General features: G+C 38.2%; 2 protein-coding genes across 3 annotated transcripts; both read right to left on the bottom strand.

The window, feature by feature from the left end:
• Window positions 1–1516: 1516 nt before the first annotated feature.
• On the bottom strand, window positions 1517–7963 carry LOC116669456 (uncharacterized). The gene is made up of 4 exons (XM_032499336.1): window positions 7825–7963; window positions 6282–7163; window positions 4229–4267; window positions 1517–2373 (listed from the first exon to the last, which is right to left on the bottom strand). Exons 1-4 carry the CDS (start codon window positions 7949–7951, stop codon window positions 1517–1519), a joined length of 1905 nt encoding a protein of 634 aa, XP_032355227.1. The 5' UTR covers window positions 7952–7963.
• Window positions 7964–9466: 1503 nt separating this feature from the next.
• LOC116707476 (myeloid-associated differentiation marker homolog) lies at window positions 9467–14258 on the bottom strand. Of its 2 annotated transcripts, none has more exons than XM_032544829.1 (2): window positions 14108–14258; window positions 9467–10613 (listed from the first exon to the last, which is right to left on the bottom strand). In XM_032544829.1, the coding sequence occupies exon 2, from the start codon at window positions 10475–10477 to the stop codon at window positions 9629–9631; it is 849 nt and encodes a 282-aa protein (XP_032400720.1). In that variant the 5' UTR covers window positions 10478–10613; window positions 14108–14258; the 3' UTR covers window positions 9467–9628. The 2 variants fall into 2 exon arrangements, with proteins under 2 accessions (XP_032400720.1, XP_032355050.1); XM_032499159.1 differs by lacking the exon at window positions 14108–14258 and adding an exon at window positions 13524–13547.
• Window positions 14259–15475: the final 1217 nt, after the last annotated feature.

Below are 15475 nucleotides of genomic sequence, written 5' to 3'. Positions count from 1 at the left end.
GTGAATTCTGGGCAAAAATCAAGTGTCCTATCAGAGTACAGATACAGTAGTTACCTGATGAAGGAACTATAAAGTAAAGGGTATAACATACTTTTTCAAGCAGGCTGTTACTTTTAGGGGCGGTTAAGCAGGACTTTAATGTAAAAGGGTTAAAATCATGTATACTACTGTACCAATCAGAATATCAAGATATTTTAATCAAAGTCGGATGACACTTGTGGGACTGTGTCCTTGTGTTTCTGCTGACAACCAAATCTGATCTATCCCCCCCAATGTGGCTGGAGTACACATGATGCTAAGCTGCTGCTATTGGAGTGACATCTCTAATTTAAGAAAGTCCAAATAATCTGTTTTCTTTTGGAAACCAATTAAGCTCCAGTGAATAACATTTTCATGTTAACATCCAGATGCGACCATGAGCAGTTGTTTTATCTGCCCTTGAAGGGAATTTTCTATGGATGGTTTGTTAAGTATGTAAGTATGGCAGTTGTCTCTGACACCACATCTTATTTTTGGACCCATTTCAATAAAGACTAAAAGTGATAGAGGGAGAATCAAAACATTGTATTTATCTTCATCACTGCATCATGAAATCCAAATCACATTGTATAACACATAGTGTGATCCCAATCACAGCATATACCCCATTTCATACTGATACTTCAAGACAAAGGGACAACTAAGTATTTTTTTCCAACAACGTAATACCAAAAGATAATTACTGAACTAATCATTGTTAGGTTGTGATGTGATTTGAGATGAAGGTGCCAATGTTTTGCACAAGAGGTTCAGTGGTGTGTCAGGGATTGGGAGGTGGGACATTAGTTTGAACCAACTGTTTGGGCTGTGTTGCAACAGACAGCTTCTGTGTCATTTCACTGTAGGACATCTTCTGTAAGAAATTTGTATTTAAGATTAGTTGTTTTTCTTGTCATTACAATATTCTGTCCACACAGGCTTGTGGTATTCGTTGGTACTTTATACTACTACCAAGTAAAAAACTTAATTTGCTCAAATAACATTTATTAACGGTACTAATATTAAATAACATAACATAGATATCAATTTAATTATCATATTTGCATTGGCGATACATGTTAATTTACAAGAACTATTGTGAAAAAGCATCAGGTAAAATAATGTTGTAAATACTTTGAGTAACATTTTAACATTTTCTTTTGCAACATGAAACAGTGGGGAAAAGCAACAAACAGCATGCACTGGTTTCATTTAAACATTTTCAAGATCTAAAATGTAGAGTACATGCACAAGACAACACAGGAATAAGTGACTAAACTTGAACTGGGAAACTCAGACAAGAAGAAAAGCTATAACATAATACATATGAAAACAAACAGGTCAGTGATGATAGATAACTTGGAACATGATTTCCATTTAATAAATGGGGAAACATGACTTTTCATGAGAACACCCCCCCCCCCCCCCCCCCCCATCACAAATGGGCTCCTTCTCACACCCTCCCCTACTCCCCCCAAGGTCACAAAGGCAGCCTCTGTTATTCTTCCAAACTAACTACATTATATCCTCTAATATGATGTACTATCGCTTCCACTGCAGCAGCTACCCCCGTAAATGCGCTTAACAATTTATCTTTTGCAACACCTGCCCATTTGATCAAAAGCTTCTTCAATGTCTTGACTCTGGCCCGCTTTCTGATCTCTTCCTTTGAGATGTTTCGTGATGACCGTCTAATGTTCTCCTCCTCTTGTTGTATTATGTTCTCTACTGTTTGTAGCATTTCATTGGTGTACCAGTTTTCTTGGTTTGCCTCCATCATCTTGTCTATTGTGTTAAGTAACTCCTTCACCTGGAACTGGTTACTTCTGTATTCATCCTGCTGGTTGTTCTTCCAGTATTTATTATCAATGACGTGGCAGCGGCCGCCACACTTCTTCATCAGATCACTCATTGGCTTATTCTGGCCGACTGCATCCTTAATTGTCTGACCTTCATCAAGCTGGTCACCATGAGTGAAGACAACTGTTGCATAATTGAACACTTCATCAGAAAAGTACTGGTTTATTTTTGTGATGACAGCCTGCTCCTGCTCTGTGAATCTCTCCATTTTAAGTAAAATGAGAAAAGCATGAGGCCCAGGAGCGCACTCTGTGATACACCTCACTATCTCAGGTTTCAGCTCCTTCTCAGATCTCTCTGTGTCATACAAACCAGGAGTGTCGATCAAAGTGAGCTTTCTTCCATTAACAGATTTGGTTTCTCTTTGACATTCTCTTGTTTCAGAGTTGAGAGTGTGGCTGATCGTGAACAGTTTCTCTCCAAATATGGTGTTAGCCAGGCTGCTTTTCCCAGATCCAGTTTTACCCAAGATCACAATTCTCCTTGTGTTTGACACTGAAAAAGAATAGGTTTCATAAATAATATTTCACATCTGTCTTTTGACTTTTTCAACTATCAGAAGATAAAAAAGAGAACAATAAGCATATGAATAATTAAGAACATCAAGTGTCTACTCTCTCTTACCATACCAAATCACTGTTTAGCAATATAAGATAAACCACTGTGATATATAAAGTTGTGGATCATTTACTAAACAGTTTCTGACACATTAAAAAAACATCTTTAGATTACTACATTTGCAAATGCAATCAAATATCTTTTGCATTCACATGATGGAGGTAAATGAAGCAAAAATGCTCACAGTGCGGCCTGGCTGTCATTAAAGAGTGCAGCAACGCAGCACCAGCAGGCAAAACACAATAGAGTTCAGTTTTGATCAACTTAATATTAGCTGATATAATCCATTACAATCTGACCAGAACAGCCCAATACCAACACTTAGCATCAGCTCGGGACATCACTCGCTTTTTAGTAGGAGAGCACAGGGAGAGCCGGGACAGATGAAACATTCCTGTTTTCTCTAATTGTGATGATGATAGACAGACTTCCTTAGGTCAAAACACAGAACATGTTAACCTCCTATCAGCCAAATATCACCCTGGTATTTACTTTTATAACAGCGTTACAACCAATAACACGTTTTGATGGTCAAAATTAATACATTAGCGGTTACATATTTTCAATTATTAATTCATGTTTTTCATTTAAGGATTTGACTGCATTCTTATTGGTTAGACCATTTAGTGTTCTCCACAACCCCAGACTTTCATATTGCATGCTTCTTTAAATGGAAAGCAAAACAGGCTATAATGGCTTATGTCTATGGTGGCCTGGCTGTACCTCCATGAATTTTATGTAAATGCACAAATATCTGTGTTTATACAATAATGTATGGAGGTGAGACATGGAAAAGCAGTTTTAGAAAGAGGAAAATTTATTTAGGCCCACCAGGTAGGGGGGTCGAGGTTTATGTTGTCCTGTGTAGACTGACGGCCTAGGGGGCGTACTTTGGATGTCTAGTGGGTCAACCCACGTAAAAAAACGACATTTTCCATAATAGAAACATGATATAAATGGAAAAACTTAATGTTTTAGCTATAAAAATGGCAGAATCATCCACAATAGGCACACGTTTAACCACTTCATTCACGCTTCACGATGATGGCATTAGTTTATAAACATTCACAAAGACTTATAGCCCTGCAACAATCTATCTAAAATAACACCTTTGGGAAGTACCATACAGGATACTGTATATAGTAAAATATTACAGTTGTGGGAAGTTTATGTCGCTTAAACTGTATGTTTCATTAATCTCCCCCCATGCTGTTCCCTTTGTCCCGTCAGATGAAATTACGCACTTCCCACTTTTGCTGTAATAATTCCTGAACGGTTTTGTTTAAAGATGAAAATGCAACTGTGTATGACAGATAACGCGTGTAGGTTGCGTTACGTTTAATTAAAAAGTGTTTCAACTGTCCTGGCTGTCCCCTACAAGTCACATCGTGAGATTGTAAGAATAAATGAAGAGTCTGAGTCCCTCACCATTTTTCAGTCCCGTCTGAAGACCCATCTTTTCTGTTCTGCCTATCCTTAGTTTTTTTTTTTTTTTTTTTTTTTTACACTGTTTCTATTCTGTAAAGCAACTTTCAGCTTGGGAAAAGCGCTATACAAATTCAATTTATTATTATTATTATTAAGACATGCAGTAAATCAGCCATATAGTGTAGCACATGTGCACTATAAAAAGTATTTAAAACAAAACTTTCTTTTTTTTTCTTTTTTTTTCGGCATCTTACAACATAACGTGCAGTGTTCAGTCCTGATTAAACTGAAAAAATGAACTTACCGTCCATGTTGTCAAAAGTGAAGTGACTGTGGAGCGACAAGAATCAGAGTGAGAAGACAGAGTGTGTTTAAATATGTTTCCTTTATCTGAGTCTGACCACTGGTTTCACTACCTGCACAATGCACGACGTGCAGAAAAAGATTCTTTACAAGTTTCCATGTATGTTCATGTTGCATGTCTCACTGCACAGTATAACCACAACAAGAACTCATCAAAATGGGTGTTTAGGGATTATTAGAAAATGTATATCCTTGTGTGTCATTAAACCTTCAGAACAATGTGAACTGAACGGTGCTTTGTGTCGCTTTGTTCTCTGAGCGCACCATGATAAGCGGATGTGAAAACAAAAAAAAAACTGGTTGGACTCCTTAACATAGATAGATAAATAAATAAATAAATACTTAAGCTGTTTCCCAGAAGACTCAACAAATACTGCACTTTGTCATACCAGAAACAGTTCAGCTGTAAGTCTAGGCTACATGAACCTATTTCAAATAGTCAGACTACTCAGACTTGAGGAACAGTTGGGTTGACAAGAAGGAGCACATGGGTAGTGAATTCTGGGCAAAAATCAAGTGTCCTATCAGAGTACAGATACAGTAGTTACCTGATGAAGGAACTATAAAGTAAAGGGTATAACATACTTTTTCAAGCAGGCTGTTACTTTTAGGGGCGGGTTAAGCAGGACTTTAATGTAAAAGGGTAAAATCATGTATACTACTGTACCAATCAGAATATCAAGATATTTTAATCAAAGTCGGATGACACTTGTGGGACTGTGTCCTTGTGTTTCTGCTGACAACCAAATCTGATCTATCCCCCCAATAGTGGCTGGAGTACACATGATGCTAAGCTGCTGCTATTGGAGTGACATCTCTAATTTAAGAAAGTCCAAATAAATCTGTTTTCTTTTGGAAACCAATTAAGCTCCCAGTGAATAACATTTTCATGTTAACATCCAGATGCTGACCATAAGCAGTTGTTTTATCTGCCCTTGAAGGGAATTTTCTATGGATGGTTTGTTAAGTATGTTAAGTATGGCAGTTGTCTCTGACACCACATCTTATTTTTGGACCCATTTCAATAATGACTAAAAAGTGATAGAGGGAGAATCAAAAACATTGTAATTATCTTCATCACTGCATCATGAAATCCAAATCACATTGTATAACACATAGTGTGATCCCAATCACAGCATATACCCCATTTCATACTGATACTTCAAGACAAAGGGACAACTAAAGTATTTTTTTCCAACAACGTAATACCAAAAGATAATTACTGAACTAATCATTGTTAGGTTGTGATGTGATTTGAGATGAAGGTGCCAATGTTTTGCACAAGAGGTTCAGTGGTGTGTCAGGGATTGGGAGGTGGGACATTAGTTTGAACCAACTGTTTGGGCTGTGTTGCAACAGACAGCTTCTGTGACATTTCACTGTAGGACATCTTCTGTAAGAAATTTGTATTTAAGATTTGTTGTTTTTCTTGTCATTACAATATTCTGTCCACACAGGCTCGTGGTAATCGTTGGTACTTTATACTACTACCAAGTAAAAAACTTAATTTGCTCAAATAACATTTATTAACGGTACTAATATTAAATAACATAACATAGATATCAATTTAATTATCATATCTGCATTGGCGATACATGTTAATTTACAAGAACTATTTGTGAAAAAGCATCAGGTAAAAATAATGTTGTAAATACATTGAGTAACATTTTAACATTTTCTTTTGCAACATGAAACAGTGAGAAAAGCAACAAACAGCATGCACTGGTTTCATTTAAACATTTTCAAGATCTAAAATGTAGAGTACATGCACAAGACAACACAGGAATAAGTGACTGAACTTGAACTGGGAAACTCAGACAAGAAGAAAAGCTATAACATATTACATATGAAAACAAACAGGTCAGTGATGATAGATAACTTGGAACATGATTTCCATTTAATAAATGGGGAAACATGACTTTTTCATGAGAACACCCCCCCCCCCCCCCCCAAGTGTCACAAATGGGTTTCCTTCTCAACAGCCTCTTCTGCTTATTCTGTGCCACAAGTCAAAGGAGCCGTTGCTTCCTCAACTACTACATTATATCCTCTAATTAGATGTACCATTGTTTCCACTGCAGCAGCTACCCCTGTAAATGTGCTTAACAATGTATCTTTTGCAATACCTGCCCATTTGATCAAAAGCTTCTTAAATGTGCTGACTCTAGCCTGCTCTCTGATCTCTTCCTCTGACATGTTTCCTGATGATCGTCTAATGTCCTCCTCCTCTTGTTGTCTTATCTTCTCCACTGTTTGTAGCATCTCATTGGTGTAGCAGCTTCCTTGGTTTGCCTCAGTCATTTTCTCTATTGTGTTAAGTAGCTCCTTCACCTGGAACTGGTTGCTCCTGTATTCATCCTGCTGGTTGTTCTTCCAGTATTTATTATCAATGACGTGAGAGCGGCCGCCACACTTCTCCACTAGATCACTCACAAGTTGATTTTGGCCAACAAAATCCTTTATTGTGTTTCCTTCAAGGAGCTGGTCACCATGAGTAAATACAACTATTGCATAATTGAATACTTTATCAGAAAAATACTGTTTTATTTTTGTGATGACAGCCTGCTCGTGTACTATGAATTTCTCCACTTTAATCACAATGAGGAAAGCATGAGGCCCAGGAGCGCACTCTGTGATACACCTCACTATCTCAGGCTTCATCTCCTCCTCAGATCTCTCTGTGTCGAAGAAAGCAGGAGTGTCGATCAAAGTGATGCTTCTTCCATTCACAGATTTGGTTTCTGCTTGACATTCTCTTGTTTCAGAGTTGAAAGTGTGGCTGATCGTGAACAGTTCCTCTCCAAATATGGTGTTAGCCAGGCTGCTTTTCCCAGATCCAGTTTTTCCCAAGATCACAATTCTCCTTGTGTTTGAGCCTAAAAAAGAAAAATGTTCATCAATAATAATATGCCTTTGTCTTTTGGTTGTTTTCATGTAAAAGAAAATGCAGATAAACTTAACACAATAACAAAATTAAAATCCTCAGTAGTCAAAAGTAGTTAGTATTAGAAGATGATAGAGGATATCGTTTGCACCAAACTCCGATATGAGTCCTTTAATGTTGATGTCAGATCTGAAACTTTCATTTTGATTAAGTGTGTACCCGACACATTGAAATAACACAACAGAATTTGCAAATGCAATCAAATGATTTTTCACGGAATCAAAATGTCACTCTCAAATTAAACTAAATGCTCACTCAGTGTAGCATTAAAGAGTGCAGCGCTGCAGCACCAGCAGGCAAAACACAACAGAGTTCAGTTTTGATCAACCTAATATTAGCTGATATGATCCATTAAAATCTGACCAGAACAGCCCGATGCCGACACTTAGCATAAGCTCGGTACATCACTGGCTTTTAAGTACTAGTATACATTTATTGTGTGATTGTAACAAAAAAGAAAATAAACAGTATGTCTGCCATCTACATGTAGCACATGTGCACTATAAAAAGTATTTAAAACAAAATAACTATTTAAATTATATTTTGCAACTTAATGTGTTCATTCCTGAAATAACGTAAATAAATGAACTTACCGTCCATGTTGTCAAAAAGGGAAGTGACTGTGGAGCGACTATAAGTCAGAGTGAAAAGACTGCCAGAATGTAAAATATGTTTCCTGTATCTGAGTATGGCTTTCACTTCCTGACTACACAAAAACATGCTGTGTGAGTTTTCACACATCTCCATTTTGCATGTCTTACTACACGATCTGACTATTAACAGAAACATTTCATCACGTTATTAGTTCAGTGATAATCTGATCATGAAAACAAAAAGATTTGTTAGACTTTTTTCCATCAAATACATTTGTAGGCCTCAGTATACAGCTTAATATCATGAAAACAACTACCATTTACCACACAAATACCACTGTCAGCTAAAACTAGATTCACATTATTTCCAAATGTACTGTATCTCTACTGCAGACATTTTTAAAATCACATTTCTACAACATTTGCCAAAAAAAACTTGAAATCATTGTTGCATGAATATAATCATTAATAAAACATAACAGTGATATCTGTGTCTGTCTTTGGAACAGGGGTGATGAAAAGGGTAACATCTTCTTTGTTGCTAAAATTGACTAATTAGTGTGAAGGTAGTCTCAACTGGGTTAGGGTTCGGGTTAGGGCTAGGGTTTTATCCGTCTTAATGTTTTTATTTTTAACTGTTTATACTTGTGTTTTATCCGGGGTTTTTTTTTTTTTTTTTTTTACTGTTTTTGTGTAAAGCACTTTGAATTGCCCTGTTGCTGAAACGTGCTATACAAATAAAGCTGCCTTGCCTTGCCTGGCTTACATGAACATAGCAACCACTGCATACAGTAGGTTAATACAGCTGTTGCTATCAGTGTCGGGTAAGGGCATGAACACAAATCTGGGAAGGCCTTCATCGGAAAATTGTGATGTCATGCTGTCTAAAGCTTCAAAACTTAAAGAATAAGAGGTAACACTAACTCACAGTTCACAATGGCAAGAGAAAAAGGCAGAATGACAGTTGCGTGAATCTTATTCAAGGGCCTGTGAGTATGTTTCCTGTTTCCTGTGTCTCCAACACATTACCCATTTTATTACCTTACAAGGTAACAGTGTGCAGAAAAGGTGAGTTGCAACTGTCTGCATCACTGCATCATGAAAGCCACAACACATAGTGTCAACACAACCACAGCACATACCCAATCCAGCACATGCTTTAAAATAAAACACGTATTGGTTTAACTGAACACTTTATTTCTCAAATTACATTCTTTCACATGTTTCAATACTGTTACTTGGTTATAAAGACAGAAGAACAGATACAGTACTTTTTCTCTAAAACCTTATTAACAAAAGATAATAAGATGGGCATTAAACAAATCGTGAAGTTGTGATGAAAGTGCACAGGAGGCTTTGTGCAGCAGCCACAGTGCCTGTGTGTCTCACATACAGTAAATACATTTCTGTCCCTTTAAAAACTTCTCTTCTGATGTTCACCTGTAATCCAGTGTTGACTTCAATGGGTTTTAACAGCATTAGTTTTTGTCATTATCATGTAAAATCTGACTTTTACATTGTTCATGTTATACTTGTGTTGCACATTTAGCATAGGTCAATTCAACATTAGATGTAAAATGATGCTATTGGAGATAACAGAAAACATGTACATACATACTCTAAGTGAGTTTGGGATGTTGTGTCTCATATTAACAAGATGTCTCATTTCAACATTTTTAAATTAGACAACAGAAGGTATTTTTTGTCAGCAACAATATACACTTTTCTGCAAAGCCACTCAAGCTCTAAGCATCTTTATTCATGTTCACCTCTTAATGTGTCTCCTCCTTCATCTCTTTTGTCTTCAGGCACTGACAAACACTAGTCTGGCAGTGTAGGCCAGGTCAGCGACGTAAAGCAGGAAGTTGAGAGCAGTGAGCACAGCCACAGCGATCATTCTTGTCGTTGCTTGGCCTCTATGGTACTGTTTGTCGAACTGGAACACGGGCCAGAGGATGGTAGCCGTCAAGTACATGATTACCGCCAGGAGCCCGTAACCTGACAGGAACTTGGAGAAGGAGATGGGCAGCCAGCCGGTGCACTCGCCCACACACAGCACCACCACGACCATGGAGAGGATGAAGCAGATGCAGTACACGGCCATGCACCACTTGAGCGCTGCGTGGTAGTTATACGACACAGGGTCGCTGACCAGGATGAAGATGATACAGGCCACAAAGGTCTGGCACACCTTCATAAGACCGGGAGCCGTAGCCATGTAACCTGCCACCTCTCCTGGCCTCGCTTTAGTCAAGCTCACCTCCCCCATGTATGCTACCGCTGCCAGGCAGGAGAAGACGGTGGAGGCGATGCGATAGTCCCAATAATCACCGTAGATTCGCTGGTCCCTAAGGAAATAAACTGGGAAGATGATAGAGGCAGAGAGGCAGAGGAGGGAGGCGTAGCAGGCGATAGTGATGGGGAAATTGGTCCAGGACACCGGCGCTCGGGCCTGGAGGCCAAACTGCTCCACCAGCAGGACCAGCAGGGTGCAGGCGAAGCTGAACGCCCAGCAGAAGATGCACCAGTCAGCCATGCCGCCGTGGGGCAGCAGGGCTCCATGTGCTGCCACACTGAACGCCACGCAGGTGAACAGCAGGGCAGCTACACGCACCCATAGCAGCTGGGAGGTGGGAAGCACAATCAGTGGCATTATGGGATGTCACAATCAGACAGGAGTTGAAAATGTCGTCTGTAGCCCAGCGCGGGTTAAGAGGACTCTTTAACGCTGAATGTGGGATCTTGTGTTGGTTGTTTGTCACACACTCTGCTGATGTTTGTCACATATTCTGCAGAAAGACAATAAATGAGGGAGTAATCAGAATAAAGTTTAATGGGATTCTGAAACACAATGTATCGATGAAATACAATTTACAATACAGTGCTTTATTTCTTAATATTAAAACATATTCTACTCTATCATTAATGCTGCAGCCCTAACTGGCTGATGCGTCCTCTAAGTCCGAGCAGCTAGTAATGAAAAAATGCTCAGTTGTCCAGTCTTAATTCTGTGTTATTTACTGTCAAAAACATGATTTCAAATATTTTGCTTAAAATGATCAACTGGCCTGTTCGTCTATAAGCTATTAAAAGCCTAACGCATCAGGGAAAATGGTCTTCTGAATCTACTGTCTGTCATGAATGATTTTTTGCAGCACAAACAAAACTGTAACATCAAAACTGGTAATATAATTACAGCATGGTGATATGGAGAAAAATCAAATATCAAAATATTTTTGACCAAAAACATCGTAGGGTTGACAATTGGTGCTTTCACAAAATAGAGAGTTTTGATAAATCACCAATAATGTGGATATAATGACTAAGTGATTAAAGGCAAATAATAAAACAGTAGGCTAAGTCTGGTAAATTCAGAACATGACATTACTGTAATGTAGCCGTTAAAACCAGGAAAAGACTAAACTTGTGTCATATCATACGGTGGCCCTGAGGTGCAAAACACAACGGCAAATCAGAAAACAACGGCAAATCAGAAAACACAACACAAAAAGAGAAAACACAACACAAAAAGAGAAAACACAACGACAAAAGAGAAAACACAACGGCAAATCAGAAAACACAACACAAAAAGAGAAAACACAACGGCAAATCAGAAAACACAACGGCAAATCAGAAAACACAACACAAAAAGAGAAAACACAACACAAAAAGAGAAAACACAACGACAAAAGAGAAAACACAACGGCAAATCAGAAAACACAACACAAAAAGAGAAAACACAACGACATTAACCAAAATGGAAAAGGTAGGTACTGTCGACAGCATATCCAGTATCACGTCATATTCATGTCCGGCATCAAATTATTGCTTAATAGCAGCGTGTACCTTGTCATTTGTGGCGCTCATGATTTGGAAAAATGGAAACAAACCCCGTCTTTCCGGTTCAAAGGATGGACCAGTTCTTTTGTCCAATCAGCGACGATTCCTGTCGCCCGAGGGTACCTACCTTTTCCGTTTTGGTTAATGTCGTTGTGTTTTCTCTTTTTGTGTTGTGTTTTCTGATTTGCCATTGTGTTTTCTCTTTTGCCGTTGTGTTTTCTCTTTTGTCGTTGTGTTTTCTCTTTTGTCGTTGTGTTTTCTCTTTTGTCGTTGTGTTTTCTCTTTTTGTGTTGTGTTTCTCTTTTGCGGTTGTGTTTTTTGATTTGCCGTTGTTTTCTGATTTGCCGTTGTGTTTTGCACCTCAGGGCCACCGTAATATCATTATATTATGATCTCCAAAATTTAAGCTGGTATCTAGCCTCATATATAGATGTTGATATAACATTGATATATTGCCCAGCCCAAGTTGTTCATCCCTGACTGACTTGTCTAGGCTCAAACTAAAGTTGTGTAAAGACTGAGGACTGTGTGAGGAACCTGTTCAAGCTGTGACCTGTGTGATGGTAGGTATATCATATGGAAAGTGGAAGTTTTCTAACTTGAAGTTGGAAAGTCCCTCAGTCTAAAACAGGAGTGAGTTATATATTTCCATCTCCAGGGTGTACTATCAGTTTGATGTTAGTGCCATCTAGTGTCCAAACTGTTGATGTTTTTTAGTAAAGGTTTTTGCCTCAGAGCTTTACAATCTTTCCAAGATTTGACATATTCTAGATCATTGAAACAGATTATTTATAGTTTTTATTTATTTATTTGAGAAATGATATACAGAAGCAGCTGTTGTATGAGACTTTTATAAATAAAAATGATCAGTAGTTCTTGAAAGAGAAGTTGCTTGTGAGAAACAGCCATAAAATGACATGTCATATCACATAATAAACTGCATCAGGTTGGTTTAAAATACAGCAAGCAGCATGAAAAAAGCTATAGTTCCAGGTATAGTTCTATAGTCATGCACAGACATGATGCTGGACTATGACAATCTTCCTGTCCTTAAGAGGGCAAAGTGTTTTGTTTTCCAATATGAGAAACCCATTTTTATCTTTCTACTTTCTGCGCCAGTTGCTCCACATGCTGTTTATAAGAACGTGTCTAGCCAAATTCCCAGGTATTTATGAGATAAGGTGAGATAAGGAAAAGCTTTGTGTGGGGAAAAGGGGGTGGAACCTCATGAAGAGCAATCCTCATGAAGAGCAATCCTCCTCCCATTTCCAGAAGTGTAATAGGAGGAGGACATGGCTTTTACACATGGTAACAATTATGTTTGCATTCTATACTGAGGTGAGGCTGTTCACCTTTTGTTGCAGGGGCTGCATGTCCCTGCCAAATCTGTCAAAACATGTAGATTTTATTCATTTAAAACTGCATTCTGAGATTTCTGAGGTTAGACAAATTAACTGATGCCAGTCTGGTGTTCTACAGATTGCCATGATTACAGGCTGCTTATCTTAAGAAGCAACAAGTGCCACAAATAGGTCTAGGAGACGAGGCATTGTTCATGAAGAGAAACATGCTTTCTCATTCAGTCATCGCAAACCCTGAAAATTGCTAACCTTATTTATTTCTTCATTCATCAACTGTAATCCCACACTTCCTGTTCTGTGTAATGAGACTCACAGACAGGAAGCAGCTCTGAAGAGCTAATGGCACTCCTGCCTGAACACACACTAGCAACACAATCCAAATGAGCACTTAACATAGTCTTCGGTTTGACACACTGGTGCTGAATGCTTAGTACCCCAGTTTTATTACTGGGAGAGATATTGGTTACTACCTGAACTGAATGAGAACCCCAAACCTACATTCAGAGATACATGTGGTTGTGTGGTTTGTGTGTGTAGCCTCATGCCCTTAATGCTGCAGCAAAAAAAAAAAGAAAAGAAGAAAAACCAAAGTCTAGTTTCCTGTCATGACAGGAAACTAGACTTTGTTTTTTCTTATATGATAATATATATCGTTTTTTTTAAATAATAAGATAATCCATACTGGATGCAATTGTATATCACTGTATAGCATAAAAATCAAATTGATCATTTTCACTGGCTTAAAAATCTTCTTAAAACAAACTACCTGAAATGTATACATTAGGCCTATTTTCCTCCTTTTAGAGATCCAGGCTCCACAGCAGCATTATAATGAAACCTGAGGAGATACATCTACTTTTGAGGGCAACATAGACACATTATAACTGGAATATGAAGTGATTGTTAAAGAGGTATTCCTTCCCAAATAGCGGACATACCGCGCCCAGCTCTGTGCTGTTGTAATCAGCTCTCTCTCTGTCGCTCTTCCAAAAATAGACTATATGATCAACGCTGCTAACGGTAACTTCATCTTAAACTGTCTGGGGGAGAGAAAACAATACAAGTGTGAATATTGATCTTACCGATTTCTTCGCTAGGAGTTGTCTTTTATGTTTTTGTCATAAGCTTAAAGTTCCTGGAACACCGCGCGTCCACGGAGGCGCATGCATCCCCTGCTCTCATCACCAAAACCTCCGAGCTGAAGGAGCCCACGCCCCGCTCTGGCCATATTTGGTAAAGTATTGGACTTATGTTGAAACCATCTCCCTCAGCACGGTCATCGCAATTTAACCTATTGGCCTACAACTGGGCCAAAAATAATAACTAGAAACCCCTGAGCCTGGGTCAAATCCCTTTCACTTTAGATTACTGAACGCAAATGGGTTCTCTGATAATTTTGGTGTCCCCACATCTGCCTCAGAAGAGTTAAAGTGCCCCACTGCTTTTTTTCCCCGCTTAGGTGTATAGTTGTGAATTAATAGCAGTAAAATATATGACATTTTAAGGTGCAAAAAGACTTTGACCAGAAAATGGCTGAAGAAAGACAAACCATCAATAAATGAGTGGATTGGTATAATCTGTATTATATATGTTATGGAAAGAATTATTTTCAAACTACGGAACCAAGCTGATATTTTTGAAGAGAACTGAGAAGAGAACAGAAAGGATGCGCTTCACTTTATGAGATTAGAGAAAATTAAGTATTCTCTTTGCTTCTCAGAATGGAAATTCCATCAAATTTGGAAACCCTTCCTAGATCATGTTAGGTCTGTCTATAGACATTGACCCTGGTGTCTAGGCAACTACTTGTCCCCCCCCCCATAACCAGTAGCTTGTAGCACAGTAGCTGTTCTGTTTGTTTCCTTTTTTTGTTGTTGCTTTTACACTATCTCTTGTTTTTTTTAAATCATTTGTTTGTCTTTGTGAGCGTGTGAGCATTCATGTTCTGTGTGTTAGTGTATATATGTAAAGGCATTCCTATATCAAACTATTGCCCTGCTTACCTGTATCATGACCCATTTTACCCTATTTCCTTTAACCTCAATGATGTAGCTCTGTGGGTGAGGGTGGGGGGTGGGAACTGGGTGTAAATCGTACAAATGTTGATACCTTGTGTCACAGATTGACTCTCTGTATTGGTTTTATTCTATAGATGAGGTGTACTATGTATCTGTTATGTTCAATATGCCATAAATAAATCATAAAAAAGAAAAGAAAAGAAAAACAATAAAAAGTACATAAAAAAAAATAAAACATACAACACAAAAACATTTTCTATGGGGCACCAAATGTAAAAATGCAGATACAATTTTATATGTGATATATTCTGATTATTTAACTCACATTTGAGACAGAAATCTGTGTAAAACAACATGTTAAATTAAATTGGCAATATGTTATGGATTGAAAGCGCCAAGAGGAGAGCTCAACAAGTCAGGGTCAAGATTCAT

This window comes from Etheostoma spectabile, chromosome 19 (genome assembly GCF_008692095.1).
Source record: "Etheostoma spectabile isolate EspeVRDwgs_2016 chromosome 19, UIUC_Espe_1.0, whole genome shotgun sequence".
NCBI lineage: Eukaryota > Metazoa > Chordata > Actinopteri > Perciformes > Percidae > Etheostoma > Etheostoma spectabile.
Note: the sequence above shows the minus strand (reverse complement) of the source record. Positions and strands in the feature narration are given on the sequence as shown.

Coding starts and splice junctions, on each gene's coding strand:
- LOC116669456 (XM_032499336.1), bottom strand. CDS start 7,951: ATGTTTTTGTGTAGTCAGGAAGTGAAAGCCATACTCAGATACAGGAAA. Junction 7,164..7,824: donor CCTTTTTGACAACATGGACG/GTAAGTTCATTT, acceptor TTTCTTTTTTAG/GCTCAAACACAAGGAGAATT. Junction 2,374..4,228: donor CACTTTTGACAACATGGACG/GTAAGTTCATTT, acceptor ATTCTTTTTCAG/TGTCAAACACAAGGAGAATT.
- LOC116707476 (XM_032544829.1), bottom strand. CDS start 10,477: ATGCCACTGATTGTGCTTCCCACCTCCCAGCTGCTATGGGTGCGTGTA.